The 14784-nt window shown below is 38.5% G+C and overlaps 1 protein-coding gene across 4 annotated transcripts in view; it reads right to left on the bottom strand.

The window, feature by feature from the left end:
* The window catches only part of RNF144A (ring finger protein 144A), a 58159-nt gene that overhangs the window by 12542 nt on the left and 30833 nt on the right, over positions 1 to 14784 (bottom strand). For all 4 annotated transcript variants that reach the window (XM_062573003.1, XM_062573004.1, XM_062572999.1 and 1 more), the window contains one exon: positions 12078 to 12223. In XM_062573003.1, coding sequence (XP_062428987.1) covers positions 12078 to 12212 — 135 coding nt within the window. In that variant the 5' untranslated portion in view covers positions 12213 to 12223. The remainder of the gene's footprint in view (positions 1 to 12077; positions 12224 to 14784) is intronic.

The following is a 14784-nucleotide window of genomic DNA, read 5'->3' as shown; positions in this document are numbered from 1 at the left end:
TGCTGCAGTATATAGCTCTGCTAGTGGTAGCGTATCCCATCACATCATTTCTGTCAGATTATTCTTCCCTGTGTCTCCTACTCAGAGACAAGTGCTTGTTGAAGAAAAACAGACTGGCTATTGATATCTTTAGAAGTTTTGCATGCAAAAGCATGATGAGTTATGGTCTACATCCTCCTCTTTGACAGTATGAATTTAATAAAGACTTCTCCTTCACTCAGGAGAAGATGGCCTGACTTCCAGGTTAGAGCTCTGGGACTGAGTGGTGGAGCTCAGGAGCACATCAGGCTGAGCTCTGCAAGGACAAGGTTCTAGGTTGGATGCCTTGGCAAGCTGTGGTGTCAGCTGCATTGAAGTATTAGCCTTGCCTAATGACACTGTTGGCTCTTCCCTTCCCTCTTTATTTGCAGATGCCAGTTGTGCACTAAAATCAAAACGCATGCTTTTTTAATGATGCTGCTTAGCACTTATAGAAAGTACTTTTCAAGCTGAATGAGCTTTACCATCATCAATCATTAATTTGGCAATTCTCCTCCTCTACCTATTTGGGAGAATTGCCAAAGTCTATTAGACTTGTTTCCCTTTGCTCACATCCTCCAAGAAATGGTGTTCATGCCTGCCATGTGCTATGTCCAAGGCATCTCCCTTACACTGCTATGTCATTGGCCCGTACCTCCTCAAAATCAGCCCTGTACTACTTCTGCTGTACTCTGGGAACAGAGGGGCTGTCTCGAGGCCATGAAATAGCACTATAAATTAGGCAGAGGATAAAACATCCTGACAGCTCAAGACTCCTAGCTCCAGAGATTCCTCAAGCAGAAATGGAAGAATCTGAAGCATCTGGTATCTGAGGCTTCTCTTGAGAAAGGACATGAGACATGATACTTCTCTTCAAAAATTCTGAACTAGCTGCAGTACTACAAATGTCATAAAGCACCAGTATGCAAACAAAACAACACAGTTACCCAGTTATACATTATGAAAAAAATTATTAAAAAAAATAAACTATTTTTCCAGAAGGATGATGTTTCTCATTTTCTCACATCTGCTGTGTTCCCCCTCCTGGAAGAAAATATCTTCATAGCCTTTCCATCTAAGCAATAAAGGACTACTTGGTATGAAGGAAAAAATACAAGCATTTTGAATGTAAATCCTGCCTGGATGCAACCCTGTCTAACATGCTCTAGGTGACCTGCTGGGCAGGGAGGTTGGACTAGATGATCTCCAGAGGTCCCTTCCAACCTTACTGATTCTATGAAATCACCCAAAACAACTTTCAAAATAAAGTTTATTATATAATTCTTCTCAGAGAACAGAGGAGCTGAAATTAGATCTCTAATGGCTGAAATAGATTGAGATAAGGCAGCAAAGATACCCTGTTGAACACAGCCCCTTAAACTAATATACTAAGCATTTTTATTCTTTGTGTAATGGACACTTCTCTATGTTGGGTTATCCATGTTAATGTTTTTTACTCAAGTCTACTTGTTCTCTTATTAAAAAAAAAAAATCTGTTTCAGTAATTAAGTAACTATATGCTATTGAAGTGTGTCACATTTAGTTGTAGATGCTCTTAACTTGACAAAAAATAACTGTAGTTATTCTGCTCATTTCTGTTTATCCACATAGCCTAAAACAATGAAGCCTGAGTCACACTTGGTGCTTCCAAAAATTAACTCTTTAGACTGAATTAAGTAAATTGTAAGAGGTTAACTGTGAAAGCCGAGATTTTTTGAATTTAGAAAACATTTTCTTTACTTTCAGGTTTGCATTCCATTTCTGCACTCTGACAATCGTTACCTGGAATAATAAGGTAACACATGGCCAGCAAGAACAGAAAACTAAGCGTACAAGTTTGCAGTCATTAGTGGAGCTATAGTAACAAACCATGCATACAATGCTACTCCTTTCCCAATCCAAAAGTAAAACATGTCAGTTTATGACATTCTTTACACAAATTTCTGTGTTTTATTTTGCAGTTGCAACAGGTGAACAGGCATTTGTAGTGGCTGGATTTCTGTCAGATGTCCTTTCTTTAAGCACATCAAATGACTCAGGAGAAAAGTGTTTTCTTTTCTTTTTTTTTTTTTTTTTTAAGGGTCTCTCCAGAAAAGTGTTAAATGGTTTGAATTCCTTAACTACAAAAATATTTGTACTTTAAAATTCATTTTATATTTAACAATTTTGTAATTTTTTAATTGAAACATGCTTGCAATACGCTATTATATACGAACGTTAAACAATGAACCCCAAGAAAACTTTATCATGTAAAATTTGTAATTTCTGTTAGACAAAAGCTAAAGAAAGCAAAACATTGCATATCCTATTTTAAGCTGTAAGTCAAGGCATCTCACATGCCCCAATGGCTTTATACCAACCCTGAAAGCGCAAGGTCAGCCAAAACAGACAGGTTAGTTCCTCCGAGCACTGGACTCGCATTTCCCCCTGCGCTTCCCCGTGCAGTGGTGTACATGTGCTCCCTGCACCCTTCTGCTCTGTTCTCTTCCTGCACATTCCTTCTGCCCTTTCTTCCAAGCTGGAGCCTGGAAGACTTTTTGTTTCACCCAGTAATCCAACAATTTGACCTGAAATCCTACTGCAATCCTCTGTCCCCAAGACAGAGGGGAGGAGCACATCCATTTCGAGGAGCTTTGGCCCAGGTCCCTTCCACTACAGGGACCTAATTGAGAGCCCTGCTCAAAAGGGGTTTACTAAAAGTTTTGTGTGCAAATTAGGAATGCTTTTTTCCCCTAAAGATAGGTGGCTAATAAAGGAACGACTTGCCTTCTGAAGCTGCCTAACTTAGGCTAAATATATAAAGCTCAGCAAGATTAATTGGCCTTCTAATCTCTGTCCACCAAGGATTGTGCTACAGGAAAAGGCATATTTGTAAGGACCATTGACGCTCCATCACTTTACAGCTGAACAGCACTTTGTCTGACATGGTAAAGACTGAAATATCCTCTAACCTACAGTACAGGTACCCTCATCTATGAGGATCAGAACTGTTGCTTTTTGCCTAGTTTCTAAGCAATAATGCACAATATTATTCTGCTACATTTAACCCTGACAAACCTGCATAGCCCACAGCAAAATCTTCACATAGAGAATTCAGATGTCTGACTTTTTTTTTTTTTTTTTTTTTTTAAGGAGAATTTTAACAACAACTCTGCCTATTTATGGTAATGATGCTTCAACTTGTTTCTTCTGACACCCAAACCCAAATTCAAAGCATCATTATTCATAAGAAAGAATCTGAATTTCATTGTTTCCAAGCATGGCAAAATTTTGTTGCCCTTTATTTTGACAGAATAAAGTGCTCACGTGGTCTCTAAGTTAATTTAGCAACATACTACAACTATAGTTAAAAACATTTGAAGACATTTTCAGTGAAAGCCTTCACTTAAAAAAAAAAAAAAAAGAGAACAGTTATTATTTTGAAATATTCCAACATATTTATTGTTAAGAACATGTTATTTCTAAGTTTGCAGGACACTGAGAATGACTTTTTGAGATGTCACCTTTTATTTGAGATTCAGGCAGGCAAGAAAAAAAATCTTTTATTATTTTCTTAGCAACTAATAAATGAGTTTTGTCAAAATGCAGATTCCTGACTGCACTAAAGCTGCAGATGCAAGTACCATGTCATATGGGAAATTTACACAGGGTCAGCCTTTGGAAATGCCAAAAGCATGACAGGATTGCAGACACAATATCATCACTGTATCATTTAATTTATTGTTTAAAACTTTAAATGTATCTGAGTGCTGGCACCAGCCCACAGTTCATCCCAAAACTAAATACACTTCAGGAAAATCATCACATGCTGCATTGCTAAAGCATTTTAAAAACTCCCCTACTGATAAAAATCAAGAAAAAAAAAAAAAAAAAACAGTGGGGAGGGGAGCAGAGAAGCTTCATCATATTTTTAAAAAGTGAAAGAATAACTTTCTAAAAATGCACTTAATAAAGGGGAAATAGTCAAGGTAGACAAAGGCAGTTACTCTTTCGCACAGGTATTAGTCAGAAAAATAACCCTTTGCCTTAGGCAAACAATCATTAAAGGTCTTGCATCCCACTTCAGAGACAGACGCGAGTGCTGACATGCTTTGTGGACCTAATTAGCAGGCCTAAGTCTTAATGCAAAGAGGGAACTGAAAAAATAATACAGTAAGAAAAGCTCAAACTGAGAAAGAAAACATTTCCAAGTAAGATGATAGTTAACATGGAAACAGAAATATTGAGGGGAAAAGGAAATCCTGTATCATCTGTACATCAGGATTAGATGATCATTTAAACATGTATATGTGTGTATATATATGCACATATATATACATACACAAATATACATATAAATGCTTGATTTCAACCACAAGAAGAGTCAGTATGTGCCAGCTGATATTTTATGGTCTACATTACAAAAGACATCAGGCTAAATTAATGTAATGATGCCTTTTGGCCTTACATCCTGGGCATGAAAGAAATAGGACAGGATAATGAGTGAGCAGCACTTGTTTAACACTGTCTTGCAGCTGCTACAGGTCTAGCTTGGTCTATGAGCAGCTTTTTTTTGTCAAAAGACTACTCAGTCAAAGCTCAAAATTCACATGATGAGCCTACACAGATGAATAAGAAGCATGAAAAAATATATTGCAGCAACTACTTTTGATAGAATTTGCAACTTTGTTCTGCATGTCAAGTATTTTACTTGGTATTCCTCAAAAATGAATATTGAAAAGGTGGTACTTTTCCTCGTAGAAGACATAATAATACCAAGCTTATTCCATGGCTCTGGGTAGACAAGTTTCCAAGAAGTACCAAAGCCAATTCTGCAGTCATTTTGGTGAATAAGTATTTACATTGGTAGATAGCATTGTCCATAATGTAATGCACAATACTCACTGCGAGTGTGCATCCCTGCGTAAAAGTTACTTGCTATAAATAAATCAGCGAGATTAATTTGGGTGTCCATATCTCAGCTGAAGCCTAATATTCTTGGAATAGTATTTCCTGCCCTCCAGTACAGACAGAAAATTTCATGCTGAGCTCAAGAATATTCCCCGAAATAAAACATCATTTTTTTTCTAGAAAAAGACTTTCTTTGAACAAAGCTGAATGACCCCAAGAGGAACAATTCCTTTAAAATAAATAATAACTTATAGATAGAGTATTCTTTAGAGAAGAGAGGAATGCAAAGAAAGGTTTTCAGCCTGGGCTTCCATATTCCTGATTAGTGCTGTAGGCATAAATAACTGGTTGTTAAGTTATTTTAGATTTTTGTGAATCCTTCTGAATCTAACAGGAATGTTCATCTGGATGAAACAAAATCACTTTTTTTAAATCTTAATTTTTCATGGAAAGAGAAAATATACTTTGTCAAGTTCTAGCGGCAGTCTTGAAACATGAAAAAGCATGCAAGATGAACAACAGCAACAACAGAGATTTCTTTATAAAAGATAATTTTTAAGCTTTTTAAGTCTACTATACAGACTTCTTGTGAAAAACAGTAATTATAATCCTGCCCAAACCTCTGTTCGTGTTTAATCACAGGCTCAACTTTGAAGTACTCTTACATTGCAGAGTATGCAATCCTCTACTGCACATCTACAGTCTGGTTATGCTGCTTCTTAGTATCACTGACTCGGCTGACCAACAACTTGCTGCAAAATGTCTATCAAAGCAATCAGCACAGATATAACTGTAGAAATGATTTTTTTTCTTTATTAGACATTGTCAGTTGTTACTGATTAAATCTATGAACACAAAACATTCAACCTCACCGACCACCTAGATTTCATGGACAGATATAGAGCAGACAGATGCTTAGCAATTCTACTTTGAGGTTTAATAAATCACTTCCACTTCTATAGAGAATTTCTCGGAAACAAAAGTCTACCTTCAAAGAAATCTTCACTATCACAATCGTAATTTTTATTATTCCTGCAACTGATTGATCATCCTCAAGAATATATAATATGAGGAAACAGTCACTTACTTTGACATGTGTTACTTTAAATCTACTATATCAAAGCAATAATACAGAATATTCATATACATGGCTGATCTTTAGATCCTCTCATTTGCTGCTGGGACAATAATCATGCTACCCAGGTATACAAATCATTAAGGCTCTCCAGAACTATGCAACTAGAAAAAATCTCTAGCATCTGCACCCCTGTGCAGTTGGCAAGATGACATGCACTGGAAAAGCCACCTCAGTAGAACTGGGTGTAACAGTTGGGGTAACATCACAGGTGTTAAAGTTTTCCAAAGTGGGAAGTGATTTAAGACCACCACAACCTGTATGTGTGGCACTAGTCTGGCCCCATTGTCTTCCACCTAGGTACCAGGTTAGTGGTGTCCATGTGCTTCCATGTCACTGGCCAAGGAGGAGGTCTAGTGACGTTCTTTAGACAAACCAACTGAGCATCCTTTCCACAGTTTTAAAGACAGCCTCATCTATGAGTCTGTGATCCCATGAGCTGGTGCAACCACAGGATTGGAACGAGGCAGCGGCCTGACAAGGGCATAGACTCGCCCATTAAGAGCACCGCTGTGGTTAGAGAGACAGAACTGTTGATTTATCCTGTAGGCAGTAGAGCAGGTTGCTGCTTGGGCATTGTCCAAAAGCTTTTTGACAGCACACTCAAATGATGCAGACAACTCCCAAAGCAGGTATTCACACGAGGAAGGGGCTGCAGCATCCCTCTGCTTTGGTGCAGCTTCCAAAGCCTCTGCATCACAGTACTGCGCCAGAGGACAATTGTGCCAGCTCAAACACATCTGTCCATCAACTGACAAATGATCTAGGTGAGACAAGAAGTGATGAACATCCTTGATGGTACATACATGTTCAGTGTGAGCTGTTCCTTAAAGTAAGGAGCTCTGCTGTGTTTTTTAGCATGAGAAGTGTTGTAAGAGTAAGGCTAAAATCCTTTGGGACACAGCAATTGATAGGAACTAAATGAACTTGGAAAAAAAAAAAAGCCTATTTCTAGTTAAATGTCTTAATAGAGAAAAAGAAAGGAAATGTCTATCCTTTGAACTGTTCCTTGGAAGGGCTATATATAAGTGTAAGCAAGTGTAATATAAAATACATAGATGAATAAGCAATCTCTCCTTCAAAGAAGCTTCCTTTCCCATCAGGCCTGTCAACAGCCAGCCAGCAAATGGCTGAAAAAGACAGCGATAATATGTTGCAGTTCACAGATATCATGCCATCTTCAAGTGAATGTACAGATAAATGTTTTCTACATGTCAGATTTTTATTCCTCTAGTCTCATAATCTATCAGTTGCAGCTGTGAATAAATGAGGACAAGCAGCTTACTTTAAAAGTTTCCTGCATGTGTTTCTATGTATGCAGTAGGGAAAAAAAAATCGTTTTCCCTTATATGGTCATTTAAGAAAAGTTTTTATTTCAGAATAGAATGAATATGTTCAAGTGGGAGAACAATACACGTGCAGCAAACAAAGGGCACAAGCAAAACATTAGGGAAACAATGAAATAATTTTCACAACATCCAGATGAAGACAACTTTTGTTAATCTCCTTTAGCAACACCACAGCAGAGGGAGAGCTGTCCTGGATGAAGCCCGAATTCCACTCAGGATTGTGCAACTGCCATCTGCAAACGAATTACCCTATGAATAGGCCAGTTTATTATTTAAGCAGTGAATTTTGTTGTCATAGCCCCTAGGAGACCAGCCAGGACCCAGACAGCCATGTGAGCTGCTGTACAAACATGTAGTGACCTCTAACCACAAAACCTCTACTGACATATCATACGTTAAGATTGGTATCAGCTTTCTGTTAAGATTTAGAGGGAAATGAGCACAAGTAGCAAGCTCTAAGCTTTACCAAAGCTAATGGGAAACAGGAAGACACAGCTACCAAAATGTAGAGCTTTGTAAAAACTCACATATCATTTAACTCCTCCCCTTCCTTGTGTTTCAAAATGAGCAGGGCAGCTCCTCTTGGCAGAGAGGGTGGACAGCCTGGCCTGGCCTCAGCCTGGTGCTACCCCCCAGCACAGAGACCTCCTGCTACAGCAGGTTTTCCTTGGCAAGCAGGGGGGAAACAGTGCCAAAGGAAAGGCAGCCGAGCTCGCTAGCTTGCCTCCACATCGTTCTGGGCCTGCCTTACCCTGGAGAGGCAGAAGCAAATGCTCCCTCATTTGGGAGGAAGGAGAACAAGGTAATTAAATCTTTTTTTCCTGCCTTTTGACTCAAAGGCCAACAAAGTTCTGTTTGCTTCCAGTCAATCATGACAAGGAAAAAAAAAAAAAAAAATATATATATATATCATCATCTGTTGCCAGTTACAGGTAGCTTACCAATGTTTACCTTGCTCAGGGCAGGGTCTTCCCTTTCCTTCAGGTCTTCAGCCTGCACCAAAGTTCAGTTAGGTGAATGAGTGGAATTAGATGGGCAGGTGTGTGTGTGGAAAGTTATACAGTCAGGCAGATGCAGCAGTTCTGATTTTAGGGTCTAATGATAGCTGTGACAGAATATCCAGAGACCCAAATCATAGACATCTGCTTGCCTGAACAGCCTACCTGGCTGATTTCCTTTTTGAATTTGAGAAAGGTAAGCAATAAATATTCAGGGAACAGAGTGATCAGTACTGCATAAAAATGGTGCTGCTCCATTCAAGTTAACGTAAAGCAAAGTCAAGAGGAGTTTAGCCTTTGTCCTAAAGAGCAGTGATATTACCATACAAGTTATGAGACACACAGACATACTCTGTTTCAGCATTAACCAGCTGATTTTAATGCAAGAACACTAGCTGAAAAAAAAAACCTGTTGTAGCTTTAGTTACAATCATAAAAGGGTCAGAATTTCACATTATGGACTGAAAGTAGCTTTGTCCTCCTACACCTGAAGCAAGCAAAAGCTAAGTAATAACTGAAAAATTTTGGTGCAGTAATTAACAAAATTAAACAAGTGATTCTCTCAGTTTGTCTTGCTCTTTCATTTTGTAAGAGGAGGATCACCGTAAAGGCCTTTACAGGAACATGTGCAAGCAGGGCTGGGGAACTCAAACCCACATGCTCCTCTTGGGGCAAGCAAATGCTAACTGATTCCCCATCTTAAAGGCTATCAGCCACCTACTGTGTCCTGATTTTTAATCGGAAGAAAATGATTTAATAAAACAAACACTGAACCATTCTGGTCCAAAATCATTGCCTCTGTTGTTGACACAAATCAGCTTGCAGGAGGACAAAGATGTTAGTTTGCCCCCTAACAACATCGGGGGTGGGGAAAAACACTAAAAAAAAAAAAACAAAACACAACACCCACAAAAACACCCAAATAGCAGAAAGCTTGTTTTCCTTTGCTCTCTAGACTTTTGTTCCTCTGGCACATTAGGAATATATCTGTTGTTGGATTACTCAACGGACAACACGTACAAAGCCTAAAGGGCGCTCACAGCATCGTGCGTGCATTAACAGCCATAACAGTAGCGCAATACTCCATTATGGGTTTTAAGAGCCCCAACTGGCAAAGTGATAGGAAACTGTAGTGTCTTCGCCTTACCAGCAAAGGAGTGGCAGCCTGCTGTGTTCAGCTCCTGCGCAGCTCTGCCTATAGCAAAGGAAACTGTGCTCCCATTCTACCTTTCTGAACAGCAATGCTGTGTTATTGCATAAGTGAGATCTTTGCATAAGATCTTTGCCATAGCACTTCTACGGTTATGAAGGATTGAAGACTTGCAGACAAGTATTGCAGGACTGAAAAATTTGCATATTGATCTAAGTTCTGCCTACGCACCTGCAGCACTGCACTCGAGATCTCTTCGTAATACATCCTAACATTGTCTCAGCTTGCTGTGGGTTAGAGGGAACAGCTAGAGCTAGGAGCACGAGCTGCAGCAAAAACAGTTTTCACACTTGTAACAACAGCTTTCTTTTCTCATTATCACTCTGCAGAAGCCATCTTTCATCTTAGATCATCTACATAAAAGCAAAAAGCCAGAACAAAATACATGGGTTTATCAAGAACTAAATGTAGAAGGCCAAACATTTCTCCAAGTGTATTTCTGTTCATCCTAGTATAACTAACTGTAGATCAGCAAATCCACTGTGTTTAGAGTCTGTCCAAAGTTGAGTAAAATGGATTTTTTTTTCCTCCTCCTAATTTTCAATACTTTTATTTGATGTTTACAAAACACAACCAAATACTGAGGATTGCAGTGATGACTTCCAGAAGCTAGCCATAGATTTATAGTCTGTCCTTTAGGATTACTGTAACAAGTTCTTATTTCTTTCCCCATCAGGAAAAGTGAGATTAGTATTTTCCCTGTTGTTTCACAGGATAGCTTTAGAGTAAATACATTTTTCAGTACACTCAGACATCACTGGAGTGAAGCTCCTATAACTCTTTAGGTAGGCAGCGTCTGTTGTTTTTCTTAAAGAGGATAAAGCTGAATGAATTATTCAAACAAGTTTGCCACCTATACTTACAGGTGGTAAAATTGGACTGATGATTCCAGCTGAAAATACCTTGATACAAGAAGCCAATGTCACTATGGTAAGTTTACCTACACTGGGTCATAAGAACAGGCTATCAAGGCTTTCTATTCCCGAGGGATCACAAGGGCAGTAAGTAACAGCATTCTATCAGGAAGAAAAGGAAGATCAGACATGGAAAGCCCAGTTATAAATACTAGAACTATCCATTGTTCAGTGAAGAGCGGTTTTCATAAAGCCAGTGATTCTGTTTTTCCATGAAGCCTATTATTTCACACACTTTTCCATGCTTGAGCAAGTAATTCTTTCAATGTGTGTAATGAAGCAATACTTATTTTGCAACTGGACAGAGTGTTTGTAATGGACCATTTCTGTTTACTTGCACATGTGCCCACCTCCTCTCTCCTTATGCAACATCAAGGTTAAGAAGGCTGTGACAACTTACAGTTTTTAGAATACTACATGCATGGGGCACCAAGCTCTTTGCAGTGCTTCTTTTTGTTGTTTTCAATAAGCAACAAAAAGGAGCTGTCTGTTCTGTATCTTGTCAATAACTATCATCAAAAAAATTATGAAAATCAGGTAACAGTTCAAAGGGGGGGGGGGAGAATAAGTAAAACCACTAAAGCCTTGCTCTTGAACACTGATGAGGAAGCAGGAAGATCCATTGAAAAGGACTTTCAGTTAAATCACATGACCATGTCTGCACACTATGTATAATTTTTCAAGAATTCATGATATGGTGTTAAAATCTTTGAGCACAATACATCCTAGAATTGCATTCTTCTTGGCATTAGTGCCATTTTTGCACTGCTGAGGAATCATTACAAGGTTTTCTGTGTACCTACAGCCATTGCTAAATTAAAGGGTCTAACATTATCATTCCAATACATCCTTTAGAGCTAGAAAACTACTACTTCTGTTTCTCTGTTTATAAATTGTCCATATCAAATCACTATCATGGAAGCTTAGAAAAGATTAACAATTCCTGTATTGTTGAGTAGTAAGAATTAACCTCATAATACATTTATGTACAAACACAGTATTTTATACTGGACTGTCAAGATTCTCTTTTATTCTAGGTAGGTATTTGTGCAATATGGCAGTGAAGACTTATGTTAATATAATTATTACATGATGAAATTAGAACCCATGATATATCAGATGATTTTCTAGTTAGATGAATGCATGGCTCTGTTCCAAAGAGACTTGATGCTAAAATAAAAAAGCAGTCCCTTCCCTGCCCCAAATCTAAACCAGCTGATAAGAAAGTCAATACAGGACAGCCCTCTGCTCCTGGCTATTAGAGACAGGGTGCTACAACACACCTTGCTCTCATGCCTGGTGTTGCAGGTAACCCCTCCCCTCTTCCCTCCCCCCCCCCCCACCTGCCAGTGAGCCTCTACTTCACTCTCCTTTCTTGTGCTGGGATATAAGAGTCAAGTTTTACTGAGAATGTGTGAGTGAGGACAGCACTTATTACAGGAGTCCTGATGGTATAAGAACTATAGCATCGACACTTCAGGGTGAAATTCACTCAACAGAAAAATGCATAAAAGCAATGCCCAATTTTGACTTCAAAATTTATACATTAAAAAGCAAACTCACCAGGGTACAGAAGATGCATTGGCATTGTGCTATCGTTGTCATCTGCTCCACAGGATATTCACCAAGGCAGAGCTTGCAGGACACTAATGGGTCAAGTACCAAGTCCCACGTAGGCCTATATCTTGCTGTAGTCATTGCAGACCAGTCTGAAATAAACAGAGTATTACTTCATCACCTCCTTATGTTGATACTCTATATTTTTGTATACTGCAAACATTGTTAGCTGCTGCCTGTTAGCTATTTGGAAATAAATACAACCAGTGATGGCTAATCTGACAGTTATCAGCATATGCACTAGGCTATGCACTCCTGCCTGATACCGTATGCACACGGAAAGATGAAAGCAGAAGGAAAAGGATGTAATACACTGATAAAGTATGTAGAGAGCAAGCAGGAAAAATTAAGTCACAGACTAACTTTACACACTAAATATCTCACTCCCAATTTTGGCCATTTTTCCCACTAGTTATTATCTATTTTTCACACATATTGATTAACCATTCCTTAAAATATATTGCTTAAAGTTCTCACCTTCCACCCAGGCCAGATTTAGAGTATCCTTCATGAATCAAGCATCTATTATGCCATTTCTCCAGCCTGATGATACTGCAACTGGCCAAAGCAGACAGATGTTTTTGTTACTAAGAGCCTGGCACATTGATCAGTTTTGCTAGGTTAATTTTAGAAAGAATGATGAATATGCATATCCTCAGAATTTCCTAGCCTGCAGTTTTCTCATGACTGCAGCTATATGCTGACGGCACAGCTTTGTTGCTGAAACAACTGAGGCAAATGCAAACATAAATGTAAGCTTTATTTAATACCAGATGCTATATACCTATATATCACCCTCAAGACTGCAATAAGATAGAACCATGTTGTATACTAGACATTAGGGCTTAGGGGTCAGATGGAGAGTTGCCAAATGACCATCCGGTGCAGAACATCTGTATTGCCACAAAAGAAGACTACTGTACAAGTTATATACACATACATGCATCTAGGGTAATTTCTGTAGTATATCCAGTCTTAATACTGTATTAGTATTGTTTTGCCACAATGACACCAACCTTTTAAAAGTAGGAGATCCATAACCAAAGACTGCTAAAGGGTCATCATCTCCCTCCCTACTCTTTCCCTACCAAGATATGCTGGTTCTCCATCTTCCCCATAGAGACTGTGACTACATCAACTGTGGTTACAGTTTTCTTTTATTGGCACTTTCAGAACTTGCCCTGCTTACACCTAAGTTACTTTCGTGAACTTCTTAAGACCTCTAGAACTGCAACAAATATCATGACTTATATGCCTTTCAGACTAGGCTTACGCAGACATTCAAAGAAAAGAGGGCTTTTTGCCCCGAACAAATCGCATTGAGAGTTCACAGAAATGTCTGAGTCTTTGATATTCAATTCATTTTGGACATGACTCCACCAAGGTCCCTATAAACTCTCTGAAACAAAGTGAAAATATTATGTGAGCTCTCCATTCAGTCTAACCTATTAGAAAATGCTCTTTAAAAGGTACATACAGGACACCAACAAAGCAGTGCTAAATCATATTTGTAGTGCAGGCATCAGGGAGAAAAAAAGGGAGAAGGGAAATGCTATACAAGATTTCCAGCAGTGTTCTGGGTCACCTCCACTGAAAACCGCCACACTAATTCAACACTCTTTCAAAGGAAACATATGAAATAGACCTGAGGAACTACTCATGAATAACTTCTCCCAGTCACCATATGAGACATGCTTAGCAGTCTCAGAAAGGACTTCATGGAAGTCTGACATTGTGATGTGAATTAAAGGCCAAGATTAAGGATATTAGACCACCTTACTGTAAATTACCTCTGCTTTATCTTTTAACACAAAAATACGCTAAAAACAAGTCTCTCCTTGCAAACTAATTCAATGTTCACAAAAAAGTTCATGAGAAGCAGTGATCAAAATCACTAAAACTAGTCCTCTTTCTATTAATCTGAGTATTCTTTACTTGTCCTGCCTAGTTTATTGCACATTATAGTGTGCTGCTTGTGGCAACAAGCAAAAGAAACTAGATGAACAATGAAGAGGGATCAAATTAAATCAGGGATATACTTGTAGGCAATCAGATCAAGATACTAGCACTGCAGTAACATCTTGTTTCGAAACACTTCTCTTCCTTTGTCTTCTCATCTCAGTAAAGTTTAATTGCTTTCAAAATAGCATCTCAAAGGCCAGCAGAAACTGCCTACCCAAAGTCAGTATGTAGCCAGTGGCTCCAACCCAGCAATGATAACAGAAAGCAAAAGCAGATTTCCAGGTACAAACAGGAGCAGGCAGCACTACCTCTTTATGCTCACCCTTCTTGCCAAACTTACCTTCTGCTGAGATCGCAACATATACAGCAGAAGCTGATTACCTGCCTGAATTCATAGGTGAACATTAAAATATATAAATAAATATGTAGTTGCTTCCTAAACTACTAACAAGAACTTATCACACACCATCATAGAAAACAAGACCCATGTTCCCATAATATTTTCTTAAAAAAAAAAAAAAAAAAAAAGTATGTCACTATTTCAAGTGGAGTATGAACAGAAGACAACATTGTTTCATTTTACACTTTCCACTTCAGTCTATAGAAGTCATATATACAGATTTGTTACAACCTGAATTACTTACTAAATCTAGTTTAAGATGGTCTTTGGTTTTAGTAATGAAATATTGCA

Source organism: Rhea pennata, chromosome 3 (genome assembly GCF_028389875.1).
Source record: "Rhea pennata isolate bPtePen1 chromosome 3, bPtePen1.pri, whole genome shotgun sequence".
Classification (NCBI taxonomy): Eukaryota; Metazoa; Chordata; class Aves; order Rheiformes; family Rheidae; genus Rhea; species Rhea pennata.
The sequence above is the reverse complement of the archived record's forward strand: the minus strand, read 5'-3'. Positions and strand labels throughout refer to the sequence as shown.